The sequence below is a fragment of the Numida meleagris genome, chromosome 1, assembly GCF_002078875.1.
Source record: "Numida meleagris isolate 19003 breed g44 Domestic line chromosome 1, NumMel1.0, whole genome shotgun sequence".
In the NCBI taxonomy this organism is placed as follows: Eukaryota; Metazoa; Chordata; class Aves; order Galliformes; family Numididae; genus Numida; species Numida meleagris.
Window position 1 is genome coordinate 102,908,599 of NC_034409.1, and position 20,202 is coordinate 102,928,800.

The 20,202-nt window shown below is 39.9% G+C and overlaps 1 protein-coding gene across 2 annotated transcripts in view; it reads right to left on the reverse strand.

Moving 5' to 3' along the window:
* URB1 (URB1 ribosome biogenesis 1 homolog (S. cerevisiae)) overlaps positions 1-19,869 on the reverse strand; it is a 47,479-nt gene extending 27,610 nt beyond the window's left edge. For both annotated transcript variants that reach the window (XR_002441045.1, XM_021404290.1), the window contains exons 1-15: positions 19,713-19,869; positions 19,361-19,500; positions 17,817-17,968; positions 15,878-16,010; positions 14,428-14,524; positions 13,199-13,284; positions 12,486-12,611; positions 11,146-11,276; positions 9,762-9,957; positions 8,380-8,517; positions 7,845-8,018; positions 7,085-7,235; positions 4,389-4,511; positions 2,723-2,835; positions 1,410-1,529 (exon numbers count right to left, since the gene is read on the reverse strand). Coding sequence is in view for 1 of the 2 variants with exons in the window: in XM_021404290.1 (XP_021259965.1) it covers positions 1,410-1,529; positions 2,723-2,835; positions 4,389-4,511; positions 7,085-7,235; positions 7,845-8,018; positions 8,380-8,517; positions 9,762-9,957; positions 11,146-11,276; positions 12,486-12,611; positions 13,199-13,284; positions 14,428-14,524; positions 15,878-16,010; positions 17,817-17,968; positions 19,361-19,500; positions 19,713-19,839 (2,007 nt within the window). In the remaining variant the exon portion in view is untranslated. The remainder of the gene's footprint in view (positions 1-1,409; positions 1,530-2,722; positions 2,836-4,388; positions 4,512-7,084; positions 7,236-7,844; positions 8,019-8,379; positions 8,518-9,761; positions 9,958-11,145; positions 11,277-12,485; positions 12,612-13,198; positions 13,285-14,427; positions 14,525-15,877; positions 16,011-17,816; positions 17,969-19,360; positions 19,501-19,712) is intronic.

The window sequence follows — 20,202 nt, forward strand, 5'->3', positions numbered from 1 at the left end:
TCTCAAAATAGAAATACACTTGCAGCTTTCATGAAAACAGGCAGGAACAGAATGTGAAATCCAAAAATATGCCTTCTGATTGTAGGGCACAGCGTTGAAAAATAAGCAAAACACACTCATTAGCATCTATTCTTAGCAGCCTTTCCACTGACATAACTGCCCTAACTTCACTGCTTCTGTTTTCTCTTCAGAGAAAAATGAAATGGACTGAAAGTAAAAGATGAAACAAGAATGAGTCAGGCAACCCACGTCTCCACTTGGCAAAAGAATCCAAATACACTACTGCACTGGGTAGATTTTGATTGAGATATTCATTACGGAGAGACAAAATTAACCTGCCTTTAATCCCCTGCAGTGTTCAAGGGCAACTATAAACTTAACTCAATCAAAGTGTAACTTTGGGTTAGTGGATTGGACATTACAATTGCACCCTGAGATTGAAGCTAAATATCAAATTTAAATGCACAAAGTTGTCTACATAAATTTTTATGCCACTAGAGCTACAGGACATACTGCACCATCCCTGGAGGCATTCAAGGCCAGGCTGGACGTGGCTCTGGGCAGCCTGTCTAGTGGTTGGCAACCCTGCACACAGCAGGGGGGTTGAAACTCAATGATCTTTGAGGTCCTTTTCAACCAGGCCATTCTATGATTCTATGATGACACTGAACAAGGAGTCCTAGTCAGAGCCTAAAATGCTTTTTTAAGTCTGTCCTTGGGGGTAAAGGAGGGCTGTTAGGTTAGATTTTTTTTTAATGTAGGTTTCTATCTCTATTTAGATAACTAAAAGATGTTCACCTTAAAAAAAATACTGAAAACTACAGCTGCTGCTGCCTTGTTGAGATCTGTAGTTGATGAGCATTTCTGAGAAGTCAGATCTTTCTTACTTAAATGCACAGAATTCAAAATAAGACAAAAGTATTCCTTGAATCAGAGCTTCTGCCTAAATGTAACACGGGTGATTTTCCAAGGGCAGGGTGAACTAGCTACATATAAGGCTTTAGGAAGAGTGACAAAGTACAGATTAAATAAATCAGGATTAAAAAGTAAGGTCAAAACTGATCTTCACTTGATCAAATGTCAAGACCACTGCAGACACAAACCACATCACTTCATTATAGCAGAACACTTAGTTGAGCCTAGGGGATGAGCAAACATTGAAGACATTTTTCCTACTATTTTATCAATTGTTGCAGCAAATTCAGTTGATAGCATTTATTTTCACCTAGTATTTAGCTAACAGGTAGTTAGCTTACAGCAATTTCCAAGAACAGTCACTGAAAACAGAAAGAAGACTCTGACAGCCAGACAAGCATGCAGTAAAGGTTTAAGAAAGAGTTTTTAGAATCCTGAAATTTCAGGCCAATGGAATACAGTAAGCATCTTGATATTTCAGATCAAACACTTACCTTGATGATCAGTTTTTTTGTTGAAATTTTCAGATGAGAATGGTTACTTGTAACAAACATTTTCATCAGTAAATAAAATACTGATTTTTCACCAGCTATCTTCTCTGTCTCAGAGGCATCCTAAAAGAGAAAAAATTAAAATTCCTCAGCAACACTGCACCGGATTATACTGCATTGAAGCAGATGTGTAAGAAAAGTATATTATTTCATAAACATGCCCAAAAATACCAAGGCCAGAAATTAATGGGATGACTGCACTCAGTGAATGAAGAAGATAAGTATGATAGTTTCTTGTGGTACACCAAAAAAGTGAGAAGTAGCAGAAACACCAGCTACTACAAGGGTCCCAGATAAAAACACCTTCCCTTCCTCTGCAATCAATCATTCTACTTTTATTTCTGATGTCCCCAGGAACTCCGATTTCCTACAAGTACTGTCTGAGTAAGAAATGTAATCATTTAAGAGACTGACTTTGATTCCCAAAGAAAACGATACAATTCACAGGGATACTGAACATCAAATGACAATCCTCCAGCTATTTCCCCTGCTTTTCTCATTGACTTTTATTTGACATGTAAGAACTGTTACCGTCTGTAATATTATCAGATTTGGCTTTTATCTCTTCTGTTGAAACATACGTATACTAGAATGCCAAAGCCAGAAGAAAACACTTCAGCTTTTTGACTGTTTCTAGAGTTTTTCTTTTCTTGCTCTTCAATCTCCTCGCTGCTTCTTTATGGCCAACTGGATAAGGACAGAAAATCTACAAGGCAGGATCACAGTCACAATATTCATGGGTTCCTTTGCTTCCTCTCAAAGCTGGGCTCACTCCTTTCTTCAGACATCTAAAGCAAGCTGTTTGAAGCTCTTTAATTTTACAGGTCTACTGTAAAGAAGAGAACAGGGGCCCTGAAATTTTCTAGTGATTACAGAGAAGAGGGTCAGCCTTATCAAATGCCAGAATCATGACTAGGAATAAGCAGAATGTCTCTCCTCAGTGGTTCATTTCCTTGATCTGAATTCTCAGGCTTTCTAAACAAGTAGAAACAAGAAAATTCTCTCTTGCTTTTATGAAGGACAACAAGAGCTGAAGAAACTTTGTCCAGCCCTCTTCACGGAAGCAAAAATTACTGTACTTGCATAAAACCTTCTCAGCTCAGAAAGAATTCTTATGCTTAAGACTGTAACTCCTACTTGTTTTATACAAGCATCACCATCTAAAAGAAACTGACTGGGACTAGTTTAAAAGCAAGCAGTGATAGATTTGAGGACAATGGGCTAAAGGAGCATAAATCTGCCTGAAAGTCTCTTACCTGTACTCTGAACCAGGCAAATTTATTTGCAGGAAGTTCCAAAGCGACTTTCAGTACATGGTACTGCAGAACATGGGGGACCTCCTCTCGGAGGCCCTGTTCAGTGACGATACCTGAGGTTTGAAAGCAACATAACTAACTTTACTTTGGAGTATCTTACCGAGATCATCAGGAACACTAATAACCATTTAGGGCTTCAAAACATCACTCTGCAATAAATAGGGAATTTATAAATTTCCAGACCACGAGACCTACACACACATACACACACAAACATATAATGTTTGGCCTATCTAAGGCTGGAACCCAGCAGGGATTGCCTGCCTCCTCCTGCCTCCAGCACAAGCTATTGCAGTTGCATGGGAATACATAATCTCTTCTATCAGTCTCAGCTACTCCAAAAACCTGTGTCCTACAGGACAACAAGACAATGGATGAAATGGAGAGCAAAATACAAAATTTAAGTCAGTAACAAATCTTAATTGCAATGTTTATTACAGGTCACAGAACTTTACATTCGTGTCTCTTACTATGCTTCTTTTGTCACTGCTCACAAATGCTATGCCATAGCCTCAGAACTATTCATCTTAAAGGTCACAAAGTCATGCAGAGACCCTCCCAGCGTGCTCCAAAAATTAACCTGCCCACACTTAAACTGCAGTCTGAGATCAGCTGTACAAAGCTTTGGTGTCAGTGTGCTTTCCATCGTCTGTATAGCATCTTTGTGGTCCACATTAGAGAGAGAACAATAGATGTTAAAAAGACAGCATCACATCAAAGTCTAACCATCAGCAAGACAAATAAAATGGTATGAACTCTTTAAATCACACACTAACACAAGGTAGAAAACCATGCAGCTTTTGGAATGTATGTTTCAATCAGGGTGAAGGGAAGGAACAATAGAACTCTCAGGCTGGAATCTGAGGGAGGGACGTTTCATGATTAATTTACACTACTGCCTACCTTATCCTCCTTCATCAAAACAAATATCCAAGCTCCCTTCTGAGAATGATGCTTTATTTTCCAGCTTTATTATTTCATTATGTAACAAAACATACCATTCAAGAGATACCTGCCTAATGAAAAGGTGTCCTGCATTCTGTCCACTTCGGAAAAAAATAGACCAATACAAAAAATAATGGGACAAACAGGATACATGATTTGGATTTATGTGGTAAGGCAGCTTATTTGAGGGGATGTTGTTTTGCTGTTTATTTAAATTCTCTTTCTCCTTACAGTCTTTAATTACGGCTTTTAGGTAACTCCCATACCCAACATTGTCCCATTGGACAATTGTTCTAGTTTGGTGGCCTGCTAGCTTTGCTGGCCCACTGACAGCAACAATGCCCAAACAACAATTTGCTCTCTCCTCCAGTCTCAGTTTTAAATGGATGTACTTACGGTACCACAAGCAGGACTGGAAGATCTTGCACACAGCCCTTGCATGCAAATCCCATAAATACACAAACACACACAAAGAGGAAGACTGTTGTACAATCTACGACTTTAAACAACTGAGAGTAGCAGAAAAAATGAATGTCAATGAAACGAAGAAATTGAAACAAGTTTCTTGTAGAAAACAGTCCTTTCTCCTTCTGCCCACAAAACAAATATTCCCCTCTGCTATAGACTTTACAAGTCTTTACAAGAAATACACGTCACATACCTTTTAGCAGCTTGCTAAAATCAAAGTTGCTCCGTGCTACCAAGTGGGGCACAACCTTCTGATAAAGGCAGATGACCTGAAGCAATGCAGCTTTCAGAAACAGTGTCTCAGCATCATCTGAACCTAAACCAAGTGTTGTGACATAATTAGTTTCTCCTCCTTTCACATCAAGAAAGCACAGCGTACCACCTACGTTATCCATTATGACAATTAGTAATTTTTTGCTAATTGCATATGTCATTACTAATTATGACAATTACTATTTCCAATCGACTTGCCTGCAAACTGATCAGCTACCTTCTTACTAACAAGAAGAAACAGAAAAAAAAAAAACCAAAACCAACACATTATGGAATCTCATTTCCTTTCCCAGTATTCTTGTTTGAATATTTTTTAAACTAAATCAGTGCCCATTTTTAAGTAGATTCTAAAGAGCTCACACATTTGATAGCCTCACCATTTTAACAATCTCCAGAAGAATCCGGTCAGTGCCACTGCTGCTCAATTTGAAAGTGAAAAACAAAAAAAAAGTGAAGGGAGGGATGGTCAGGCTGCAGGTTTTGGGGGATACTATTTTCACCTAACATCAGATAGGTTTAAGTGAGGTAGGGCACAAGCCAATACACTAATTAGTTCAATTAGAGTTTTCTTCCTTTACTTTCTCTCTTTCAAAATAATGCTTTTTCAAAGGGTCCTCTCGTCAAGAGGACAACAGTAAATACTTGTATGAGAGAAAGGCCAACCCCTAAGGCAGCCATTTATCTTGAGAAATATTTCATCTTGAGAGAAGTTATAACTTCTTATATTCATCTTAAGAGAGATATAACATCTCGAGAAAGTTATTTCAGCAGCTAAGTATTCTTTTATTTTATTATGGGAGGATGCATAAAAGCTATTTGTTATCCAGTTACTAATGAAAGGAAGCAAAATAAATGAAAGGTAGCCACATTTTTTTCAGCACTTATTTTTTCCTGCAAACTGACTCTCCTTTAGGGAGTCATTAAGAACTGTATGAATGCCATGCATAGATGTTGTCACTGCTTACCCAGGTCTCAACATTCAGAAAAAGTTGCCACAGTGCAAATAAAGCTGCAAATGGTGATCTGAGAGTATTATCATTCCAGCACGAAGAGAAACTAAAGCCACAGTTCTTTAAAAAATAGTTGCTCCACTGGTTTTAGCAGGCACTCTACCAGTAAGTAGCCTTCAAGTGTCAGCACTGAGGAATAATTTACTGCCTAAAGTCACAGACAGAAGGACAGACTCTCAAGAATTCTCCGCTACAGAAAGTCTCAGTGTGACATACAGCCTGTCAAGGGCATGAAGCTGTCTGTAGATTTATTTTCAGTCTAAGTAAACCACCGCAGGCTGCTAGCCAAGCTACAGCAGAGTACTAAAAATTTCAGTTTCCTGAAACGGGATTATGAAAGCAACTCCTTTGGTAAGGACGATGTTTTATGTGAGAATAAAACTGAAGCCTTCAGCTCCAACACTCTGTCCCTCTTCTGGCACTTACGTATTTCCACTCCTGTGCTACAGCAACACAAGCACTTGTATAGCCACAGTAACCAACTGCTTCACAAAAACATTCTCATGGTTAGATAACATGGCCAAACTGAAATCATTCAAAGTTATTTTTCAAGCAGAACAGTTTTCCTGCCTGTTCTACTGTGTCACAGCAAAGCACAAGAAGTTTAAGGACAGGAGGGTTTTGTTCAGCAAGGTGAGGTACAAAGTCCTGCATCTGGGGAATAACAACTGCAAGTATCAGGACAATGCTGAGGGCCACCCAGCTGGAAAGAAACTTTTCAGAAAAGGATCTGTAGGTACTGCTGGTAGACTGGCTCAACATGGGTCAGCAATGCATCCTTGCCACAAAGAAGGCAAACATTAGGCAAAGTGTTGCCAGCAGGTTGAGGAAGGTGATCCCTCCTTGTCTGTTCAGCACTGGTGAGGCCACACCTGGAGCGCTTTGTCCAGTTCTGGGCTCCCCAGTGCAAAACAGATATGGAGCTACTGGAAACAGTCCAAGGAAAAGCCGTAAAGTCGACATCTCTTTGATAAGGAAAGGCTGGGAGAGCAGGGACTATTTAGCCTAGTGAAGAGAAGGCTCAGAGTATTCTCATCAATGTACATAAATACTTGAAGGGAGGATGCAAAACAGGTGGAACCAGACTCTTTTCAGTGCTGCTAAGTGGTAGGGCAAGATACAACAGATGCAAACTAAAACAGGGCAGGCTGTGTCTGAACCTCAGGAAACACTCTTTCCATGAGGGTGATGGAGCACCGGCACAGGATGCCACGAGGTTGTTGAGTCTTCTCCTGGGAGATCTTCAAAAGCTAACTGCACATGGGCCTGGCACCCTGCTCTGGGTGTCCCTGCTCGAGCAGGGGGGTTAGAACAGATGATCTCCAGAGGACCCTCTCAACCTCAAACATTCTGTGATGCTGCAGCAGCAGGGAGACACACTGCTTAACTTCCTAGCAGCAACGCCAGCCTTTATGTCAGATTGTGTTTTTGGCAACTCCGACAACAGTCAGAATTAAACTGCCTGAAGAACTGACCAAAGTGAAGATGAGTAGTAAATGCATGAGTGATATCTGGACTCTACTGAAGTTAACTACCTTACGTTAGATGAGGATTTCACAACATCCACATACATGTAAGATGTGATGACTTCACCTGCTTTGCCTACCATGTTGTTCAGCAGCTTCTGCCGTCTCAGCCATTTCCTCTACAGTGGACACAGCAGTTCCATCTTTCTCCTCTTGTCCATCTTGGTGCTCCTTCCCTTGCTTCAGAAGAGACTGCCAAACAGCTACTATATTGTTCATGTCTGGTAAAAGCTAGAAGCAAAAGGAGTAAATTGTGTTAGCTCTCCTGTATGAGACAAAGCCACTCCGATGCAAATATTCAAAACCAACCAGTGTGACAACTCACTGTTCTTCTATACAATCCAAAAAAGATCTGAAATCACGTAGTTCACTTTCAAATCTACAGAACATAAATATACGAGAGAACATTTTATTGAAAAAGATTCCTGTAAAAAATTAGGTTCTTTCTTCCTAATGGTCTATTATTAACCCAAACACTACCTCGTCTAGTAACTTCTAACTCTGACTGAGCAATGCTGGCTTCAATTTACACAAACCAGGGGAATTTGCTTCTTGACTGAGTCCAATTGCTCTTGGAATGTGTTTGTCGCACAATAACTGCCAACGTTGCATATGTTTGACAATAAAATTTTATTTATGTTTCCATCAGCCAGTTTTGTTAGAAAAATGTAGTCCACTATGACATCAGTTACTAACACCTTCTATAGCACAGCTTCCTCCCCAGCTGAAAGACACTATCACCCCGTTCCCGAGCCATAATCACTTAGGGAGAATGTGCACGAGTAGATGCTTTCCATGTAATGACTCATGTTAGACCTCAATTGTCTTTTCAGTTTGTACCTTGCTGATGGCTTCTCTGTACAGCTGTACAAATTCCTGCATCACCGACAGTGAGTAGATTTCTGACTTTTGCCAAGTCTCTTCGTTCAAGCAGTACTCAATATTCTTCAAGGCTCTTCTCAGGACCATTGATACAAGCGATAGTATGCTGTGCTTCACTACTTTGCTGGGTAACTAAAAGGGCAAAATTGCATTAATGACATTTCAGTGCTTCCTCTTAATACTTTGAACATTGTGTACTCTGAATATATGGTAACAGTTGCTAACAAATTAATTACTTTCTAAATTTTACATTGCAGGAGAGAACGTGTAGGTTTTCAGATTCCCAACCCAAACTGTTAGTAAGCATCGGCAGAATCGGTGCTTGCTAATACCTACTGGAAGCAGTACCAACAAGTTTTAACTGATGCTCCCATGCTTCCCCACACCAACTTTATGCTAGAATGGACAATATAAAACATATAACGAACTTAAGAAACTTCTTGGGTGATCAGACGTTCTAATGAAAATCCACTGAAAAATAAACTGCTCTTACATTTAGCCCTTGGGTGAACATTGTTTTATTGCACACTGCAGGAACTGTTGTAACCATCACCATAGAAAGCAACCTTGGAAGAGGAATAAACTCTGAAGTCTTAAAAGAATTGGAAATCTCTGTCTGAGCCTCGTAGATCTGAAATAAAAATAACAATTTAATCAAAATTGACAGTCGGGGAGCAAGCAGCTTCTTCTGAGGAACAATTTACAAAAGAACTTTAACTTTTCAAAAGCAACGACAGCACTAAATGTCAAATTTCACACAGGAATGCTACAGAGCATCCCCCAGACTCCTATTCAACTAAATGAAACATCTGTATGTAACCTGTAGCCCTGCTAAAAGCCACTACTTTTCAACAGATTACATCTGCTTCTAGCTGATTTTAAGCTAAAGCAAAGGGGCCCAGGAGGACTTAAAAAGGACAAAAGGTTTTTCTAGTTGAGCTTCTAAATTGCCATATCTCACAAACTGTATCACCATCATGATGTTTCCTACAACTTCTTACACCAGTTCCTTCTTTTCTGGCTTAGCTAAATGTTTATACAGCCTCCTGCTCTTTTTTTTAACAAGTGACCTTCCAATTCTGTCTACACTTTTTAGAACAACTGAGGCTCTGACTCACTTCAGTTTCCTCAGCACCCACAGAAAATAGAATGCCATTTCCCCCTCTCCATTTACTAACTTCAATATCTAACAGCATCCTGTTGCTTCTTTCCTAACATACCTATAGTAATTGATGGTGTTATTTCAGAGCAATTAAGTCCTTCCTGCTTAACTCACTTAAACTGTCATCACCTAACTTACTCATTGCTGGCTTAAAACCATTATTTATGAAATTCTGTCTGCCTTTTAATGATTTCAATAAACTCTCTTACAATGCTGTTCACTTACAGCTATGAACAAAATTTATCTTCAGACATGTGAGCTCCAATACAGAACAGCTGTTTCTATAACAAAGAACTCCACCCCCTGATCTTCAATTTATTTCCTGACTCACTTCAATGAAATCTTATTACTTCTCACCAGGAAGATTTTGTCTAAGTTCAAAAATTCAGTTTATACCTAACATGACCATGCTACAAGCTGACTGGATCCTGTACTGCAACAGTACTCAAACTGTAAGAAATATTGCACAACAATGGCAGAACATGTAATGCGTTATAATCCCGCTCTGTAACAGCAACGAAGGCAAGTTTCCCAATCAAAGATACTCTACTTTTCTTTAGGTTCGGAATATTTGACTGCACCATATTTACTATCACGACTTTGTGTAATTCTGCACCGTTGTTTAACCAAAACTACTCCAACTTTTTTCTCTAAAAGAATATTGGAATTGCATCTTTCTGTGTAGAAGCAGTGTGCATGATTCATACTTTTACCTTTTTGAGTAACTTCATATTGTCCATCCAAGCTGACTTCAGTCTAGGAACAAAGGAATACTGGGTCTCCTTAAAGTATCTATTCAATAGATCTGGACATACTTTAAGAATATTCACCACAAGATCAGCAACCATTTCATCTTCTGTTGCAGTTTTTAAACCAAGCAGAAAGCGCAGAAGCACTATATTTCCTCCCCTATTGAAGAAGAAAAAAAGCTTTAAAAAAAGAAATCCCTACTTCAATACTTCAGATGTGATTCTAACTCTGCAGCTCCAAATTAATACTGCATTACATTTCCTCTGTCACTGGGGAAAATCCAAGGCAAGACATCTGAAACTGTTAACATAATTTCTGAGTTTATACTGAGAAAAGTAAGAACTGAATTTATCTCCTTTTTTTTACCTCTTTTTTTTTTTGCCTCATTAGCAGTAATTACTTTTAAATAAAACCACAATGTTTCAGAAAATCTAAATCAAACTTCACAAAGCTGAGGATACAAAATTACAGCTTAATATTAAACTTAAAAGTATTACCCAGTCTTTCAGTCCTGCCTGCCCAACCCCCAGCACCCTTTTTTTTTTTTTCCTTCTTCTTTTAAGCTTACTTCTGCATGTCCCTTAAGAAAGAGAGAATGCCACAGATACCAGAATAATACCAGTTAAAATTTTGGTCAAAGCAAGATACATTCTGCTGTAGCATCACTTAGCATGAGTACCTGCTACCACAGTCTGCTACCTTCACGGCCTCGCTAGCGTGACAAAGCACAGGCTCATCCTATGATAGTTCCTCCACAGAATTACAAGAGTCTAAACTGCTTTCCCCATCAGTCATAGTCTCAGTGTACATTTATTCTAAATAGTTACTCAGTGGAAACAGTAAGGTAAATAAATGTTTTTAGGTTAGGTGTTGAAGACCAAATTCTGGCATTACTGAAATCAATAGTGACATTTTGCCAAAATCTGGGATAAACCACATCTAGTTCTACCAGGAGTAAATTCTTTTACCATCATCTGGTTTACACCACAGCTTTGGTATTTTATTCTCACATCCAAAATCACACCTTACAGTAACAGACTAGGTATCTAGTTATTTATGGAAATGGCTTGGAGTAACAGGAGCACTACTTCCAAGTCCCTATGAATATAACAGAGCACTCTCTAGTAGGTAGAGGTACAAGGAAATCCAACAGTTTGACCTTGGGAAGTTAAAAACAAAACAAAAAACAGCAATGAATTTCTCTCTTCTGACATAAGTTACTGAGAGAGAAGCAGAATTCAGCGAAGTTAACTTGCAAAGGTCTGGAAGGGCAGACAAAATAACTAGTGAGACCTGTCTTGTTGTTGCACGAAGCACGTACACAGTTTCAGCTCACTGGTGACCTACCTGCCAGAAGTTCCAAGACTTGGATCATAGAAAGTAATGCCGTGTTTCAGAGAGCAGCAGAGGTCCATTAAGAAGTTATGAACAAGTTCTCGTACCATCGCCTTTCCCACTTCTTCAGAACCTTGAGTTACCTATAAAAATCAAAAGGGAGTAAAAAAATGACATGATTTTTAGTACAGAAGAAAACCTTACAGCAATTTCTCTCTTCTGTAAGTTTTATGGAGCTCCTTTTATATAGAAATATCAAAAGGAAGTTTGGCTTGGTTCAGATTAACAAGTTACAGTTTCTTTATTAAATTCATTAAATATTAAGATATTTTCCTTTCAACGAAAGAAAACACCCCAAACTTAGTAGATAAACACATATGTGCAGGGCATTACTGACCTAGGACTTCTTGTTCAGAAGCCAGAAAAAACATACAGAAAAATGAAGCTAAAGAAAAGTAGTGATACATAATTTATATAAACCGGGGCAAGATCATATGGGGACTCTGAAGAACAGGAACTAAAATTTAATCTGAAAGAACAAACTTTCAGGCTGACAGTGCAGCTTCTGTCTGAGGAAGTTCAGAAAGACTAAAACAAAGTCACCAAAGCATTCAGCCTAAAGCACGTGAAAAAAAGCATGCTTATGTTCTTTGGGCCAATTTGACACAAGATGGAACAACTTTAATATGGGACAAGAAAGATGGGTAGCTAACAATGCACTGAACTTGCCAATGTTACAGGGAAAGGAGGTGGGGCATGAATATACAGTCACCATACAAAAATGGAAGAACTAATCAAATATCCATATCAATAAAGAAGAGAGGGGAAAAAAAGTGAACCCCTACTCCATTCATCTTTTACATTCAAGACAATGCAATATTCCCATGAATGAACCTTTGACAATTGCAGCTGGGAACTGCTGTTGATAATTGTAACTGATAATTTTAATTATTCCCAAAAATTTATAATTACTCCAAATCGAATGCACGAATAGGGTCACAGATTTGCATAGCTCCAAGCAGACACCTACTAGAAACAGATCTCCTTCAAAAGTTGTTAACAGCATATCAGTATTGGAATAGCACAGGTATAAACATTCAGTAGAGGAAGTATAAGAAGGTAGTTGTTCAGTGTTGTAAGATTTTATGAAGAAAGGTTTCTAAAGATCAAGTGATAATGAAGACACAGATTAAAAGATTGCAACCAAAACTCAGTGGAAGCACAGAAAGTCTTCCTACTGCTTTCCATCAGGTTTACATCCATGCCTTAGACAGTCCCACAATGAAAAGGGAAAAAAAAAGAGATTACAATGTTAAGAAAAATACAAATGTAACCTATTCAAGTTACTAGACCTTGAAATCCCTAGAGCTGACATCAGTAATCCCATTCCATCGGTAAAGTGAAGCCACATGATTCAACACTTCTGCAGTAAAAAAGCGCACCTTCTGGGTTTTGGTAATATTTTTATTTTGAACCACCTGAAAACAAGAAGAAGAAAAAAAACAAAATACCACCTCTTCTATTTATTTTAAGTTAACAAAAATAATGGCGACTTAGCAACACACTTCACAAAATCCTTTCTCTCCTGGAGATGAGATTGTACATCATAACCTAGCTCACAGCCAACAAATCTAGGACCTCCAGATTTCAGCATGAGATGCATCCACTGAAAAACCAATCAATCCCATTGTCACTGGAAGCATTAAGAAGACTACAGGATTTTTGACCTTCAGGCTTGACACTGCTACAATTGCAACCCAAAACAGTAGGAATCTGGTGGACACCACACACTACAGATGAGCTGAAATTAGCATCTAAGTAGAAGTTATGCAATGACTTCCTTTCGAAGAGGACATTAGGAAGACATAAGCTTCAGTGCTGAAACAGCATTACTGCCAAGCTATCAACCTCCAACATGTCATCAGCAACAGACTGACAAACTTGCAGCAGCAAGGTGCCAACATCTTAAGGAGCTGTGTATTTTATATGAAATGACTGCAAAGCCGTTTCCAGAAGCAAAGAAAACAGAAAATGAGACAAAGCAGTTTCAGGGGTATTACCATACCTTAGTTTTCAGTGTGGAGAGCAGAAGATTGACAGTAGAAACTTTGTCTTCCTTTATTCCAGAACGAAAAATATCTGGAATGAAATCTAAGAGGACATTGCAAATGTTTAGTGAATATGTGAAGGCTACTTTCATACTAAAACACTTCAGGGAATTCATACCCATTCCTCTTCCACGTCACACTACTGACTTTGCTGTTATGTTAAGAGTGACCCAAAAAGCTGCAATAAGAGTTCAGAAGGATAATATGTCTGTAACCAGTGACAAACAAGTAATGCTGCCAAACCTTCTTTCAGCACAACTAGCTAAATTACCAACTCAGTTATTAACACTTTCTGCAACAGCATCTGTCAACTTCAAATATATTTCAGATCCCAACGTGATACGCAGTGTTTAAATTTGACTGAATAATGGGGCTCACAGGATAGTGTGAACAACAGAAGTCAATAATTATGGCCTAGTTTCACTCCCTCACCATGGGAACTGCTGACAACTAATGAATATTTCTCGATCCTCTCTGACTTCTTTCATAATCGCACTAAAGCTCACAACTGACGAATATCAGAAGTAGTTTTCAAGCCACTAAAGTCAACAGAAGTTTTACATTCAACTTCAGCACATAAGGGATCAAGTCTTCATTAAGTGTCAGTAGGATTTGACTTCCTGGATACTATTCTCTGTCAGGTGAGCTTGACTCCCTTCTCTGAAAGACATGGGCTGGACACCCTCATAATGCCTTCATAAAGGATGCAAAGGACATCACACTGGTCTCCTGAATCACTGACAAGCAGCAGCCTAAAGGAGTACAAATGAGTTGTCCTGCATGACAATGGAAAGAAACTTGAAGTATGTGCAGTCCTTATCTTTAATGCTTTTCAAAAAACCTATTACTGTGTTAGGAGCAAGCCCAGAGGCCATGTAGATTTTTCTGCTTACCAATTCTCTGGCCTCAGAATCTGTACTACATTTGCTCTTTTTTAGATCTGTTCCATCAACGACTTTTTATTTTTGCAAAGCTTTTCCAGATAGAAAACACTATTCTCAAATAGAAGAGGCATTCTCTAAAATACTGAAGAAGTTTACAGTTTTTCAGGAAAAAAAAATTAAAAATATGTTTTGTATCTTAATAGTGTTTATCTTGTTCATATTTTGAATTAGCTCTTACTTATTACCATCTTTGAAAGATTCTGCCTTAAAAAAATATACATACACAAGCAACTGTGAAGTACCTTTTAATTCCAGCACTTGTATCACGACTGCATTGTCACCAGTTATTAAAAAGGAGAGAGCAAACTGAATATAGGCCATACGGACATCAGGTCTCCCCTGTAAGAAAGAAAGAATGCAGCGCTGATACACAGATTGTACACAACTGCAATGACTGATTATCATTGTAAGTACTATAAACAGATAAATTAAGCAACTTCCACAGGCAGATTACATTTAGCCATGCACATGCCTTTATACGCAACACATCCACAGTACACATAAATTTTAAAAACTTATTGCATTAAACAGATCACAGTCCACACAAGTTAAAATCAAATAAAAAAAGAGTCTATTTCACTTCTCAATAGACGCGATAGACTAAAAACTAAAAAGAAGAAACAGGATTTTCAAGCCAAATCCTTGTATTCATGGCACTGAACATCCACTTCTGCGCTGCCTGGTATACAGGCAAATACCCATGAACACCAATGACAGCAGTGCTGCTGCTTCCTGAGCTGTGCTAATCTTGGAGGCTTCTGCCACTCACTGACACTGCTGGGAGATGGTGCACTACACACACTCCTCAGCTATAGGAGCTGCTAGCTGGGTCACACAGCTGAGACAGGCATTTTAATTTAAGGGGTGATGGCACTCCCAAAGGCAACTTCTACAGCGAGGTCAAAAACCATGAAATCTGCTATTCTCAAATATGTTTATATAAAAAGAAATCAACTAACAGACAATGCATCAATCAACCAAATCCTAAAAGAAAAAATCAAAAAAAACCAAACACACCTTTCTCCCAGAAACCACCTGCTGCAGTCTCATTTATCACCAAATTACAAAAACTCAACACAAAAGTATACATTTATTCTGCATTGGTGTTGAAAGTGATACTCATATAGACTTAAGTTCAGAATGAAATATAAATATTCTTGTTCTAAAACACTGGTTCAGGTCAATCTTGATTATTTTTAGCAAACAGAGAAGAAATGAGAAATAGAATTCCTTTTAGAAAAAAAGAGGACTGATTTCTACTCATTCACATGTCCTCCACTGGGATTTCCACCAAGACACTGTCTTAAACTCTTGGCTGTGTTTTCAAACATTATTACTCTGGTTACTGGGCAAAATCCTCTCTCCATCAAAACAACCGCAGAACCTCCATTTATTTCACTGGGACCAAACTGCAATCCACACACTGGAAAAAATGCTCTTCACCTAAACTTGTCATTGAATACCTCAGGGTGTATTGGAAACTCATGCCCTGCAGATCAGTTCTGCTGCCAATTTGAAACAACCAAGAAGCATTTCAGCCTGACACAGCACAAGAAGGAAGGGGTAAGTCCTTGCAGATGAAAATATGGCAAAAGAGACTATGGCAACAGTTTGAAGTGTTTGGTAGAAGAAAACGGATAAAGTCAATGTATAGCATTTCATGGTGCACCCATGGACAGCTGTTTAACTTACCTTCTTATCTCTTTTTTTCACTAATCCAGGCAAAAACTTATTATTGAAATCAAAATGGCTAAACACATCCCTTGCAGTATCTGGCCCCTGAGCCACCATTGCTGACAACAGGGTAAGGCACACTCGGCTTATCCTAAAAGGAAAGAGAGGAAAACCTGCAGGTTATTTCCAGCATGACAGTTATGCAAACAACCAAATGAAGAGATTAAATGTAAAGAAAGATGATTTTTAAATAAAATACATCTTCCCATTCCACCTCCAGCAACCATCAAAGCCTTCAGAATTTTCAGGCATGAAACAGTTATCAGTCATACCCAACATGAGCAATCAAGATAGCCTTTAGCAAAGTATTCCCACTCATGCAAAGCTCTTGATGGAAGCTTTAACTGAATAAGCAACTGATGACATATATGACCATCACAATAAAGATTTAGGCATAACACACATTATTAGACTGTCTACAAAAAATGTTGTTGTTTTGTATAAACAGCTAATTTTTCCAAGCACATTTTTTGGGCAGAGGGTTCAGTCCTGCAAATGCTTATGCACTTTTCTGCCATAAGCAGGTCCACAGAAGCTACATCTGACAATAAAGAGAAGGACCCACACTGCAGAGGCCAAATAAAGACTGTCCTTTTTTTCTGCTTTAGCTGAACGACGGCAGTTTTCTTGTTTTTAAGTTTGCAGCACAAGAACCATGTTCTCTCCCTTCAACTAAATCCCATGATTTACACTCAGCTGTGATTCTTGCTCACTGACCAGTGGGAAAAAATGCCTGGAAAACTAGAAGAGAAGTGAAAAACAAGCAAAAGCATTGCTTAGGCAGTGATAATGGCAACTGGGTAGAGGGGGAGACGAAAGAAAGGAAAAGGGAATGCTTATTTATATCCTCAAACAAACTCTTCAGTATGTGCAGTTTTGTTATTGAACAAAGGATGCCATCATAAATCTGCAGTCTGCCCTGTGCAGGTTCTAGAAGGATTTGTCCAAAAGCTGTAGTCTTTAAATTATTAACAAGAAATACAGATCTTGCACAGTTTCAAAAATTTATTTTACAATACACCTACCCTCACATATTTGGCATTTTATGTACAGTTAAAATGCCTGTTGCAGTAAGATCATCTCAGTGGTCTAGAAAGTGTGGTCATGACCATGAACTGGCAGAAAACACTATTCTAATGCTGGCCTGTACAAAGACCAAAAGGGTGACCTTGGACAAGTCAACCTCCCACTGCCTTCTGTTCAGGGGTATAGAGCAAAATCTACTAGTTACATCCCATCTGCCCCACAGGCAAAGAACACATGGAATGGTTGTTTAGGTCGGACTAGACAACAAGAGTGCTCAAATCAGCCTCAGATTTAAAGAACAAAAAAGATTACAGAGGAAAAACCAGCATGAAAGGAAAAAAGATACATCTATTATAGAATCATAGAATCGTAGAATTAGCTAGGTTGGAAAAGACCTACAAGATCACCTAGTCCAACCATCCACCTACCACCAACAACACCACTAAACCATGTCTCCCAACGCTATATCTAAACGTTTCTTGAACATCTCCAGGGACGGTGACTCAACCACCTCCCTGGGCAGCCTGTTCCAAATAAAGATTCAAAAACCAGGCAGCATTAAAATGATAAGACTGAAGATACCATCCATCTAACCTCTCATCAAGACAGGCATAACCAGTGAAAACCACAGCCTCATACAAGTACCCTACAGCTTTAGATTGTGTGTCATATTGGAGCTTCCACTTTACAAGGGCTTCCACATGAAGCTGTTTTACAAAATGTGGAACAATATCATGCAATAAAGGTAGTAGCAATAAGTTAAGTAGAATTTTGCAATGTCTTGTCCTTCTGTGCAAGACCTGGACAGCTCCTTGGGACCAGTTCAGAGCAACTGACAGAGATTGTCTGCAACAGAATAGAGAAGACTTACCTGTGATTTTCAGAATACAATGCAGCATAGACCAATCTCATGTAGCTGTGAATCAACCTTTTGACTATGTTCGTACCCACAACAGAAAAATGGGAGAGGTCACTGGCTGTCCTCAGTAAAATAGCCTCCAGGGCTTGAAAGATTAATATCATCTGTAAAAATGAGAAATGTGTTAGTAATTGCCAATATCAGGTAGGGCTTGAAATTATTAGCTGCGCAAACAGTAAAAAATGGAATTAAAAAAAAAAAGAAATGCTATCACAAGAGAAAAACTTCCAAATACGAAGGCAAAATTAACTTCTGAATTCTCTCCCAAATCAATATCAATGCTTCCTTTTCTAAAGGACTAGTTCTGAGAGCATTAACCTTCAAGTAAGCCCCTACAGAGACAATAAATGAAGAATAAAGAGCCACAGAAGGGCAGCAGTCTTTTTTTTTTTTTTTAACAGTAGGACTGATGAAATTCAGTTGGAAGCCTGGATCAGTGTGTTGACTGAAGGCCTGGACAACTCCGGACAAACAAAATGAATTAAAAAAGGGCCCCTCCTCAGATGTGAATAGAGACCTACATGTGTATGCGTGATTTACCAGTATACGCACAACAACCACTTCTGGGAACGCACAAACTGACTGCAGTGTACATCTTAGCACAGGCAGATAAATCCTGAAGGCCCTTTTTAAGCTGGAGGCTGAGGTCTAGTGAACCAAAATTGTAAAAGAGAATTGTTACTAAGCGCACTATGAAAACTGCTGGAGAAAACCATGTGAGCTGCTCCAGTCCTGTAATGAACTCCTTCTGTTAAAATGAACACTATCAGATTTTATGTTGAGAGCAGACTTAATAACGCTGCCAGAGCACTCACTGTGAAGAGCTTTTCAATTCTTTAGTTTCTTCATCATATTTTGTGGAAGAAAAATTGTTTTAAGCTCAGGTAAGAAAAATGTCAACTGTCAACTTTAGCAGCAGCTTATTGGATATATTTCATGTATCAGGGAGATGTCTAGTTATATAAAAACAACTATTTCCATCAGACTACTTTTTTGTTTGGGTAAGTGCTATTGGCCCTTTAATTTTACAAATGGTCTTTTGGTAACTTTTAAAGAGCTGTAACAGCCTGATTTTGAATGAACTACTGGTTGTGCATATCACCACCTCAGAGGGCAGTGAGGTGCTGGCACAGGCTGCCCAGAGAAGCCGTGGTGCCCCATCCCTGGAGGCGCTCAAGGCCAGGTTGCATGGGGCCCTGGGCAGCCTGAGCTGGTGGGGGGCAGCCCTGCCCATGGCAGCACAGGGCTGGGTGGGCTGTGAGGCCCCTTCCAACCCAAACCATTCTGTGATTCTTTCTACAACTCTAGGATCATTAAATACAGGAACATCTTTGCACTGAGAAGGACTTCTCCCACTTGATCAATGCTTCTGCCACTGTGATTTCCAATAACGTACTTAATACCAGCTATTTATGCTGCCAGGCATTTCTTTGACAGTTCTGCTCCCAGTCCGGTCAGACTGCCACACTAAAACACAAAATCCACGGACGACTTACTTCGCTTTCAGGCTTCCTCTCCCCATCCAGCAGCTTGAAAATTTCAGCACACTCCACCGAAATCTTTATGTATCCCTCCACGACATCATATATTTCGGCGGACGGCAGCGCCTTCGCCGTGGAGATGAAGGTCTCCAGACCTGCAAGAAGGGAGTTCCACCTGGAGGGCACCTCCCGCGATATGCGCTACCCGGGAGCCGGCAACGCGGGGTGGGGGACACGCGGTCCGAAGCGTGGGCAGCAACACGTGCCCCGAGTGGCGATCACCCGCAGCCCAGCGCGCAACAGCCGAGGCGGCAGCGCACGCCTTTACCCCACAGAGCCCATCACCCGCCGCCCGGCTTCTCCTCACCCTTCCCGGCAGTGGCAGGGTCCCGCAGCAGCGCCTTGAAGCGGGCGCCATTGAACTCCTCCTCGCTGCGGGCTCGCTTGGCCGCCGGCGAGGCGGCTGCGGGCACGCCGCGCCGCTTCGCCGCCATGATGCTGTCACCGCCCCGGAAGCGGCGATGGCGGCCGCGCAGCGCAGCGCCGCGCCCCGGCAGGAAGCGGCGGGCTCCTCCGCTACGCTGAGGGGAGCGTGGTCAGTACGTCAGTGCGGGAGAAGTACAGCCGTACTGAGGGATAGTGCCTATCAGTAAAAGAGAGGAGGTGAAGTTAGAAGGCACAGAAGGGTAAAATAAAAGGAGTGCACGCAGCTGGGGAAAGAAACATAAAAGAAAATGTGAATTGCTAAATACTAGTCACAAGCGCTTTTTAGAAGAAACTTGGTAGAACAAGGATGAGACGCATCTTAGCGCTGATAGTGATGTCATACTTCATCCAAGTTCTGCTAATCATTTGCA